The 11,789-nt window shown below is 39.2% G+C and overlaps 1 protein-coding gene across 4 annotated transcripts; it reads left to right on the forward strand.

Annotated features, from left to right (window-relative positions):
* Positions 1 to 276: 276 nt before the first annotated feature.
* Positions 277 to 9,614, forward strand: TAF9B (TATA-box binding protein associated factor 9b). Of its 4 annotated transcripts, none has more exons than XM_059050763.2 (7): positions 1,032 to 1,154; positions 1,797 to 1,878; positions 2,687 to 2,823; positions 2,901 to 3,035; positions 4,048 to 4,123; positions 6,091 to 6,201; positions 7,588 to 9,614. In XM_059050763.2, the coding sequence occupies exons 1-7, from the start codon at positions 1,104 to 1,106 to the stop codon at positions 7,746 to 7,748; spliced, it is 753 nt and encodes a 250-aa protein (XP_058906746.1). In that variant the 5' UTR covers positions 1,032 to 1,103; the 3' UTR covers positions 7,749 to 9,614. The 4 variants fall into 4 exon arrangements, with proteins under 4 accessions (XP_066879189.1, XP_058906746.1, XP_066879190.1 ...); XM_067023089.1 differs by lacking the exon at positions 7,588 to 9,614 and adding an exon at positions 6,675 to 6,735 and having other exon boundaries at positions 1,046 to 1,154; XM_067023088.1 differs by lacking the exon at positions 6,091 to 6,201 and having other exon boundaries at positions 277 to 1,154.
* Positions 9,615 to 11,789: the final 2,175 nt, after the last annotated feature.

An 11,789-nucleotide genomic window follows, 5' to 3' on the forward strand; every position in this document is an offset into this window, starting at 1 on the left:
TGCAATTATTTGGTTTATGACTAAGAGATAGTTCCTGTTGTGTAAAAATGTGGGGGAGCACAATTTCGCGGTCCTCTTGCTGTAACCTTGGTAATTAAGGCTGTTAGCTTGGACCATTAGCATGGTAGCACTGGATGGAGATGCAGAGCCACGGACAGAGGTTTTGTGACTTTGGGAGGTCGCCCTGACAGGACTTGCTGCTAGACTGAAGTGTGGCTTGTACGGGACAGAGCATAGCATCGCTGACGTCTCTTCCCGCCTGGGTGGGTCAGAGTGCATTTCTCAGAAATGGAGGGCATTGGTGGATGTGGAGGAGGAAGAAAGAGTTCTCTTTGGGACACTTAAAGCCAGAGACAGTTAACTGTTGCATGTTTTTTGAAAGACACTCAGGCGGTTCTGTGGAGAGTGGGAAGAAGACGTTTGGGGCTCCAGCGGCGAATCTTTCAGGCGGTCAAAGGCTTTAGCTTTGCAGCAGTATGAAATGAGCAATTATGACAGGGCTTTGAGTGTGAGGAGAGCAGACCACAGGGTAGAGTTGCCAGATTTAGCAAATAAAAATAGAGAGCACCCAGTTAAATTTGAATATCAGATCAACAATAAATCATTTCGTAGTGTACGTATAGCCTGTGTAATATTGGGGATAAACTTATGCTAAAAACGTGATCATTGATCTGACATTCAAATTTAACTGGGCTTTCTGCATTTGACCAGGCAGCACTACCACAAAGGCAGGTGGAGGCAGGGACTCTGCAGACATTCAGGGAGATGGAAGGGGCCAGGGTGGCTGCAGGGGACGTGAGGAGGGCCCCAGAAAACACAAGGGTGGCCCTTTTCGTGTACTTTTTCGGGCAACAGCTCTGGAAGGCGACTTATCGGTCTGCCAAGTGTTGGCCGAGGGCTCTTCGGGGAAGGCTTCGGCGCCGTGGGCTCCCCGCTAGCCCGGCCTCCCTCTGCCTCCGCGGGGCGGGCAGGCGGCTGGGAAGCGGCAGCCAGCTGAGCAAAAGGACCGGCGCGGTAATCCCGCCCTCCGCGCCTGCAGGGGTGGAGCCTGAGCGAGGAATCCGCGAGCAGCACTCTCCCCGGATGACGAGCAGCAGGATAACATGGAGTCGGGCAAGATGGCGCCTCCCAAGAACGCTCCGAGAGATGCCTTGGTGAGTGCGAAGGATGCGAGGCGGGGTGCGAAGCTGGGCGCGACCGCAGCCGGGTACCTGAGAGCGGGCCCGGGGGGAGGACCTGATGATGGGCTCGCGCGTCGACTTCAGCCATGTCAGGGCTGCCAGAAGCTGGAGATTCGAGTGCCCTGGATCCCGGGGCTCTCTCCCGCCACCCCGGCGGCCCAGCTGGAGGGAGGCTTGCGGCCCGCCGGATGCGCAGGCCGGCCGCTCGGCTTTGTCTCCTGGGCCTCGGGCCCGGGCCGCCTAGTTGTCCCGCCCCGTCTGCGAATCCTGGCTCGCGCCTCCAGTGTTCTGATGCAAAGCTACCCCGGTCGCCACATCTGAAAATGACAACCAGCTGTAACCACCCCTACCTCGACTGGGAAAGCCAACCCGGGCCTTTTTCTTCTCTTTGCACCCGCCCCCACCCCCACCCCTGCCAAAAAAAAAAGTTTTCAGCAAAGGGATTAAGATGAGATTTGGTGTGAACCCGACACTCGCTTGGGAGGAAAAGGATGAGTACAAGTCTGGAACCCAGAGAAGGGGGAACCTTGTAGCATAAATATAATTACTACCTTCGGTCCAGTCTTGATTTCTATACCTAGATTATGCATCTGGCGTTTTTATTTGAATCCACAGGTGATGGCACAGATCCTGAAGGATATGGGAATTACGGAGTACGAACCAAGGGTTATAAATCAAATGTTGGAATTTGCTTTCCGTAAGTTAACACCAAAATTGCCTAACTTGTGAATTTTAAAAATCGTTCATTGTAAGAACATTTTCAACCAAAATACTTTAAAAGTTAATGTCATAACATGTCATTATACATTTGTCCAAACCCACAAAATGTAGAGTTCCAAGAGTGAACCATAATATAAACTACGGACTATTGGGGATTATGATGGGTCCGTGCAGGACTAACAAATGCACCAGGGAACATTGATAATAGAGGATGCTATGCATGTATGGCGTCAGGGAGTATATAGGAAATCTCTGTATATTCCCCTCAATTTTGCTGTGAACTTAAAACTACTCTACAAAAATAAAGTCTTAAAAATATGTGAAGAAAAAAAAAAACAGTTAATGTTACAGAATTCAGAAAGCAGTAAAAAGGAGCTCAGGCTAGGGAACAGTATATTGTGATATCTGTTTAAAATTGATCATATAGGGCTTCCCTGGTGGTGCAGGGGTTGAGAGTCCACCTGCCGATGCAGGGGACACGGGTTCGTGCCCCGGTCCGGGAGGATCCCACATGCTGTGGAGCGGCTGGGCCCGTGAGCCATGGCCGCTGAGCCTGCGCGTCCGGAGCCTATGCTCCGCAACGGGAGAGGCCACAGCAGTGAGAGGCCCGCGTACTGCAAAAAAAAACAAAAAAAAAACAAAAAAAAATGATCATATATATTGGACAATTAGATATTAGAACCAAAATTCATAAACTTTCTGGAAATTAGTGAAACTTTTAAAGAAAACTGGCCATAAATATTAAGCTATTTTCATATGTTTAAAATAATGTTTTGTTCTTAAAGGATATGTGACTTCAATTCTGGATGATGCAAAAATTTATTCAAGCCATGCTAAGAAACCTAATGTTGATGCAGATGATGTGAGACTGGCAATCCAGTGTCGGGCTGACCAGTCTTTTACCTCTCCTCCCCCGAGAGATGTGAGCAAAATTTTATTTGAAGTTCATTTTACTTATAATTTTAATTGTAATTCTAATAAGGATTTTTTTTTTTTTAGTTTTTACTGGATATTGCAAGGCAGAAAAATCAAACCCCTTTACCACTGATTAAGCCATATGCAGGACCCAGACTGCCACCTGACAGATACTGCTTAACAGCTCCAAACTATAGGCTAAAGTCCTTAATTAAAAAGGTAAGTGGGCTTCCCTGGTGGCGCAGTGGTTGAGAGTCCGCCTGCCAATGCAGGTGACACGGGTTCGTGCCCCGGTCCAGGGAGATCCCACATGCCGCAGAGCGGCTAGGCCCGTGGGCCATGGCCGCTGAGCCTGCGGGTCTGGAGCCTGTGCTCCGCAACGGGAGAGGCCACAACAGTGAGAGGCCCGTGCGTACCGAAAAAAAAAAAAAAAAAAAGGTAAGAATTTTTAGTCATCTTAGCTTAAAAAGCGTAAGATGTGTTAGAGGTAAATAGTGCAGTAAATTAAAGGCTAAGATAATTTACTAGGATTTTTTAAAATTTTGTTCCTTGAAAATACTATGTCTGCAATTAGCTGCTATGCTAAAATATATAATATATGATCCAAGATTTTTAGGGCTAAAAGGAACTTTATTGTTCATCTAACTCATCAGGAAAGTGAGCCCGAACTGATCTATGAAGTTAGTGGCAAAGTTAAGACTGATTCCCAGGTCTCATAACTCCCTATCTTTACACTATACCATAACAGAGTAAATGATATACCATCAGGCATTGGACTTGCTTTCTGAAATATGACCTAAGGCTCTCCCACTACTGAGAAAGTTCTCCCCACATTGGGCTACCTCTGTACCTCTGAAATTCCACTATAAGGAAGTTTCTTACTGGGTTAAGATATTGACTAGTTAAGATTAAAAGGAAGTTAGCTGTTATCCCCAAATAACACTCTACCTCAAACTTTAAAACTATATAGAATTATATATTTTATATATATATTCTTATCCATGTTTATACAGATATGTATTGTTTGTATTATATGTGTGTGTGTATATATATAGATATTTGTGAAAACCCTAGTTTAAATGTTGCATTAGAACACTGAACAGAAACAGGACATTCTTGCCATCAATTATCTATTAATAATTCACATCAGCAATCCTAATTTAATTTCCTGGTAAGTTTAGGTGTCAAGTCTGAACAACATTAAAACTAATTTGTTTTTTAAATCCCCTAGGGACCTAACCAAGGAAGACTAGTTCCACGGTTAAGTGTTGGTGCTGTTAGTAGCAGACCTACCACTCCTACTGTAGGTAAGTGTGAGAGGGAAATGGCTTTTCTGGCTGGTAAAGAAGTGCCTGAGCACTTGATTTTGAACTGTAATCCAAGTAAAAAGGTGAGTCAGAAATTCCGATACGTGTTGCCATTAATACATTTTCTCGTCCTCTAGTAAAGCTATAAACATATATTTTATCAGATTTCAAAATGAGAAAGCGACAAGGAATATCTGATCTCAAATGAGTATAGAATTGGGCGTTACCCAACATTGTTGCCGGTATTAACTATGGTAACAAAAACAGAAGTTTAAGCAGTGTTTGTTCTGGGTTTTATACAAATAAAGTTGCCAGACTCGCTCACAGCAGTAGCCTACTTATTATCAGAAATTAAATTTCTGAGTAAATTGGCAAGAGATGCAATCAAAAGAAATAAGTTTAAAGTATACAAAAAGTTTAAGACTATCCGAAGAAAATCATTTTTAATATAACCTTTTCAAAAGTAGTACTGATTATCCTGTGTTGATCAGTGAGCATCCCTTCAAACTGTTTCCTGTGTCCTTTGTGACAGGTCTCCATCATTCTTTGAGCATTTCTTGCTTCCTGGCACAAGATGTTCCAAGCTCATCTTATATTTTCCTTACCCCAGTCCTAGAATCAGCCATTTCTCCAAAGAGCCCTGGTTCCTCTTAGTGGAGAATGGCATTTAGAAACCATAATGTCATTGTTGCTTAGATAATAAGGAACACATAAATAATGGATTTAGATTTCCTGATTTTTTTGTCCTACGTTCCTGCTGGATTTCTTTCATAGTCAGTCTTTTCAGAAAAAAAATCGCCTTCTCTTTGTCAAGTATTGATTTCTTAGCTCTTATAACTTGAGTACTATAGATGTCATATAGCTCTAGTGTAAGCAGCATTTGATTTTTGAGATGTGTAGACAATCTCTTCATATTTTCAGGGTGTGAATTCACATTTCAGCATTTTAAAACCAGACTGGTATAGTATTAATTGTACACTTCTAATTATATGCATGTGACCTTTGTAGACAGGAGTTTGCATATATAATTTGTGTAACTTTTTGATCATATACTGTTTGTTTATCTGTGGGTTCATATATCTTAAGTGAATACCAACTTTTTTAAAACTCTAGGCTGTGTTAATCAGTTACACGTGTTGGCAAGTTAGCCAATTTTAGTTATCAGTTGTGATTTTTAATCCTAGTTAGAAATTTATTGTACATGTTTTAGAGATTTTTAAGTCTAGAGTGAGGGAGCTGCTAAAAACTACTATTAAAGATGCAAGTTTTAAACTTTAAAAAAATTTTAAATGAGTTTCATAAAGCATAAGACCTAAGCATATACTCTGTTCAACTTTAAAACCTGAACTCCATACTTACATAAATGTTAACAATTTCCTTATGGTAATGGACAAGAAAACATCCACCTACTGTGAATTTTCTTGACAAAATAAAATACTTATATTGCTTCACTAAGCTTCACCAAATTCTTTGGACCACTCCTTAATACATGGAAAACTTACCTGAAGATGGAGATATGTTAGGCTTTTGTTAGATACATGTTGATTTAGCTTCATGGGCATAGTAGACACCACCTCCTAATTCCCAGCAAGTGACAGAGATTAAAAGTACCACATAAGGTAATTAATAGAAAACTTGGGTCTTTGTTTATTTAAATGTTCAACTTCATGTAGCTAAAATTCAGTGCCAGATGCTGTGTGAAGAGTTTTACATGGATTATTTTCTCACAAGAATCCAATGAAACAGGTATTGTTATCCCCATCTGATAGATGAGAAAAGCACAAAGATTAAATAACTTGCCCAAGGTCACTCAGCTAGTAGGTGATAAAGCCTGGATTCAGACTCAAGCAGATCTTTCATTAATTCCCTGTGCTTTGAAGGTAGTTTCTGGTAAGCTAAAGGAGAGCAGAAATTGAACCTGTATAATAAATCACCTAACTAACATGGTCTGTTAATTACAACTACAGCAACCCCACAAACAGTGTCTGTCCCAAATAAAGTTGCACCTCCAGTGTCAGTGACAAGCCAAAGATTTACGGTGCAGATTCCACCTTCTCAGTCCACACCTGTCAAACCAGGTAACATGATGGGCAGGGCATGGGGGATTGAAAGTGGTTCTTTTAAAATATTTTTCTGAATTTTAAAATCTGTGAATGATTCGTGATAACGGAACAGTTTGTATTCCTATAGCAATAATTAAATTCTTTTAATATCATAACAGGAAGGTAGTCGTAATGCTGCAAATCTGGTTTCTTCAGAGGGGGTCTATAAACCCACTAAAATTGTATGAAATTTTACATATATGTAACATTTTGGGGGGAAGGGAGAGATTTCAACATGATCATCAGTCTCAAAGAACCCTGTGAACTAAAATAAGTTATGGCCTACAAATCTTAAGCAAAATCACTTAGCGTTAAAGCTCAAGAAAATAATACAATTTAGTATATATCAAATGAAAACTGTACTTTTATTCACTTCATGGAAGTATATGTAGAAAGAATAATATAAGTAGAATTCTGTTATAACGTAGTTTATTCATGAATATGTTTAGATTTCACATCTTCTGAAACCTAACCGTACACCATAATATTGGTCTGTAAGAAGCATGATTCCTGACCTTGAACATGTGCCTTTACTATGTTCCATGATGAATCCAGTGCACTGCTTCCCATGACTGAAAACTAATTGAAATTTTAAGTAAATTAAAAACAAAAAACTAACAGAACTTCTTTAACCTTATACTAGATACTAATTTAAGTACTTTAAAGCATTAAAAAATGTAATTTAACTCTTAATGCAGTATAATTATCTGTTTCTTCTGATATAGTTTTACTTCATGCTATTAAAATTGTTATTAAAATTACATTCAGCTTTGTTGAATACTTTTTACTCTTAGAAGCACTATACTTTGTGTACTCTTGCTTTATGTCCCATTTTAAATTGAACATTAAGGGAATATAGTATTTTAATCATAACTCTTTATCTAGAGGCCTGTTGCCATTTTTGTGATTTATGAAATTTTTGTCGCCAAAAAAGGCAGGATTATGTTTTTTCCTTCCAGAAAGTATGAGTTAGTATAGTGTATTCTTGGCTGTCAAAATACTCATAGCTTTGGGACTTTGAACTGGTAAATATTCATGTTGTGTGAAAAAGCATATACCTAACTGTATGATCTTAATTACATAAAAATGGATGCTTAGTTATGTAGATACACAAACGAGACCTAGAAGGACACATCAAATGGTAAACTGCTTGTGATTATGGATGACTTTGTTTTTTGCTTCTTGTGTTTTTTGGTTTCCTATTATGCACATGTTAACTTTTAAGAAATAAATGTTATTTTAAAAACCTTAAAAAAAAGAAATTATTATTAGAATTACATTTCAGCTTTGTTGAATACTTTTAACCATGTTTCTGATTCTGTGTAGTTCATAGTTTGGGGATGTTTTCTCCTCTGTTTACAGTTCCTGCAACAACTGCAGTTCAAAATGTTCTGCTTAATCCTTCAATGATTGGGCCCAAAAATATTCTTATTACCACCAACATGGTTTCATCACAGAACACGGCCAATGAATCAAACCCATTGAAGAGAAAACATGAAGATGATGACAATGATACTATGTAAAGAATATAGTGTAGTCTCTATGCATTTCAAACGTGTAGTTGGTTTTGAGCCCAGTATACCAAACTAGAACATTCTTGATCGAAAACTTAAATGTAGCTGCAGTATCTTTCACCTTAAAGTGTTATATTTATTTCTTAAGGGTAACAATGTTTTTTCATTAGGCTTCAAGTATAGAAGGTTAAGTGCTTGTTTTTTAATGGTTTCATTAATGTTGAGTCCTGCTACGGTAATTCTATTTTTGGAAGCAGTTTTCTGCAATGTATCTGACAGCAACACTTAAGTTTCACTTTCTACAGCCTGATCAGCAGACTAATCTTTAACAGAATAATTTCTAATCTATATTTAAATACTTCTTTTGTAAGATAAAATAGTCACTTTTATTGTCACCAACTTTTTTGACCGGATCTCTCAATTTAGCAAATATTTTTGGAGAGGTTGGATTTAGAGGGATTCTAAATCCATTTTGAATATATTTAAGCTGTTTCTTGATGTTCCCTAACCTCCCACCTCCTCAGCCCCGTTTCTAGATCCCATTCATTTTCTGCACCACCTCCTCCCCACAGGCTTAGGTTTCTCCCTATTGCTCTTAAATTTAAAAGGCCAAAACTGGAACTTTAGGAATATAATTCCTGATAACACAGCTCAGTGTCATTTTCATATTTTTCAAACCTGCTTTACATGCCTGATGGTCTATGGTTCACTTTAACCAGGTTTGCATTTGCTGTTTTTCTCTCCATACCAGAGGAGTTGGGTTTTATCCCTTGCCTTTTATGCCCATTGAACATTACTCTGCTTTTGACAGGTAGTTTGGGGTCAGTTACATTCAGTTTCAGTCTTATATTCCAAGTTGATAACTCCACCATATTTCACAATTTGAAATTTAACACGAAAGATGCTATAGCTTAAAATCTGCCTTGATAAGTATACTTACACTGGACCTAGACAAAACCACTGAAAAGCAAGTGTTTTCTTCCTTTTTACCATACATATATATGCTTTGATCACTACTGCTTGAACCCCCCTATTGGTATAATTCAGATTTTTCCAGATTATTGCTGAGGATGTCACACATAAGATGGGATCAAACCTGAAAGTTTTCTAATGGTTTTCCTTCCTCTAGAAGGCCAACACAAACAAATTAGTGTGATGTGACTTGTGTTTAGGTGCACTCTGCATAGGCTTCCCTGTAATGTTGCTAAACACCTTTCCCTATTTTCCACTTATACACATCTAAACATCTTATTGAGAAAGACTGCAAAGCTTTCAAAAATATAAACAGGCTTGTGTTGTTTTTGTTTGAGTAAGTTTGACATATTCAACATAGGAATACTTTTGCAGAATTTCTAAGATAAATTTTTATATCATAATTTAGAACTTATAGCCAAGGATCCTCAAAACTTAAAACACAAGTGAGTTTTATCTTAGGATGGTGCTTGATACATCAAAGAGAAATAGTCCAGTAACAGGGAAGAAATATCTCATCAAAACTGTGATTCAGTGTTTTTGGATATTAGGAAAAGGTGATATCAGACTTATAAAAATAGATCTGATCATCATAGGAGAGAAATGTTCATTATATAGCATAGGATGCCATTACTTGAATGTTCTCAGGGAGGCATGTCAAAAAGCCTAGGTTCTAGTCCTGGCTCCATCGCTAACCAACTGTGTGACCTTACTTCACCCATGAGCCTTGTTCTCCTCACTAGTAATAGGAAAATAACACCAACCCTGCCTACCTCACAGGGATGTTGTGAGGGTTTAATTGGTATATGTGAAAGTTCTTTCAAAATTGTAAAAATGCTATATAACTCTAAGGAATTGTTAACGTATTTGTTCCATTATTAATAAAAAATTGAACTTACTGTATTTCTCACTTTTGATTTAAGGGATTCAAAGAGGATGAACAAGGCCCAGTAATTCTGAGGTCCAAAAAGCAATCAAGATTTGCTTAATGGATGATTATAAATCAGGGAATTGCTTGCTTTTATTTGGAATCAGCATGTGACTCATCATAATGAAGCAAAATAAATATGAAAGGATATGGGTTCAAATCTGTTAATAACATAACATGCTCTGTCTTTTGTGGGAATTTATACATATAATTGAGGTTGCAATCTGAGTGTTCATTCTCTTAGCCAGCCAGTGGGTGGTTTGCCCTTTCAGATGAAGACTGCTTTATCTTGCAGATCTCCCTTTCCTAATTACATCCACCCATTCTAGCATCAAGAATGACTTAAGGGACTTCCCTGGTGGCACAGTGGCTAAGAATCTGCCTGCCAATGCAGGGGACATGGGTTCGAGCCCTGGTGCAGCAAGATCCCACATGCCACGGAGCAACTAAGCCCATGTGCCACAACTGCTGAGCCTGTGTTCTACAGCCCGTGAACCACAACTACTGAGCCCGTGCACTGCAACTACTGAGCCCATGTGCCGCAACTATTTAAGCCCGTGTGCTCTAGGGCCCACATGCCACAACTACTGAAGCCCATGCACCTAGAGACTGTGCTCCACAACGAGAAGCCACTGCAATGAGAAGCCCATGTGCTGCAACAAGTAGCCCCCGCTCACTGCAACTAGAGAAAGCCCACATGCAGCAACGAAGACCCAACGCAGCCAAAAATTAATTAATTAAAAAAAAGAATGACTTAAGGCAGCTCTTGTCCTCTGGCTTCTAGCTGGAATTTTTTAAAAAGATGTACTGATAGTAAATGAGGTGAGGACACTGTCGTCCCAAGTTCTTCCTTCTACAAGTAGGAAACAAGTGTCTTTGATCTGAGTAAGGATATAGGAATACAGCCACTATGCACGGAGAATGGAGGATGTGGCCTAAGGGGTCCAGAATGAAGAGAAGTACTCAGGAGGTAAGGAAAAAAAAAACATCAGAACGACAGGTACAAAGCAGTGTGTATAATTATACCACCGTACACCAACACGCGTGCGCACGCATACCCTTTTTATATGCACTAAGTAGCTCAAGATTGAAGGAAACCAGTCTTACAGTGATTGGTTGCTTCTAAGAAGGGAAACTGGTAGCTAGAGGACTAAGGTAGGAAATCTTCTCATTGTACCCCTTTTTGACTTTTGTATCATGTACTAGAGGGAAGTTTTGGACATGAAAAGAAAGGAAGCAGGAAACACTGAACTAAAGAAGAGATTGAACTCATTTATGATATGATTATAATTTTTTTCTATATACAGGCATACATATGTTGTCTGGGGGTTAAAAGTGAATTTGCTATACTTAAGCCTAAACCTTTGCAGTGTTTTATCAATAATTCATAACTATTAAATCAGGAAGCACATACTTGTACAGTTCTAGTTTATATACGCATAAGTTGTTTGTTATATACTGTCTTCCTTGACTAGGTTGTAAATTCCTTCAGGAGGTAAGTGCTATCATCTTATACTGCCTCTATTATGTCCTAAGCATATAGCAGGTACTCAAAATATTTGGCTATTTGCATTTCCCCATTCATTTTCTGGATTAATGATCAAAATAAATGGGGAAAAGATCCTGGAAGCAGAGTCTGGTAGAAATTACTTGTAAGGTACAATCAGGGGTTGATGGATGGACCAATGGCAGTTGTAGAGTCTAAGTGTTAGGTTTATGGGTGTTTACAATTCTTTCAATTCCTCTGTACATTTGAAATAATAAAATGTTGAGGGAAAGGTAATCAGTAGGGGAAGAAAGTCATCAGTATGCTAAAGTTCTGGTCCGGCTATGACATTAATTCTCTGGATCAATGCGTAGCATCTCTGGGCCTCACCTACGAAAAAGATTGTACTAGAATTCCTGCTTCTCAAACCAGGGTAGAGCATGCCATTAGAGATGTGCAGAAATATGTTTTTTAAAATTAACTACAACTATGGGGACAGTATTAAAATACAAATGAATTTTTAGAAAAAATTCAAGCCTTCAAAATTTGTTTTGTTTAAAGCAGCCACCCAAATTTTCTTTTGCTGTTCTCTCCAGAGTTAAGCAAAAAACGCCCTAGTCTGGAAGAATCATTTCAGGGAGTGAGGCACATTGAAAAAGCACCA

The sequence above is a fragment of the Kogia breviceps genome, chromosome X (assembly GCF_026419965.1).
Source record: "Kogia breviceps isolate mKogBre1 chromosome X, mKogBre1 haplotype 1, whole genome shotgun sequence".
In the NCBI taxonomy this organism is placed as follows: Eukaryota; Metazoa; Chordata; class Mammalia; order Artiodactyla; family Physeteridae; genus Kogia; species Kogia breviceps.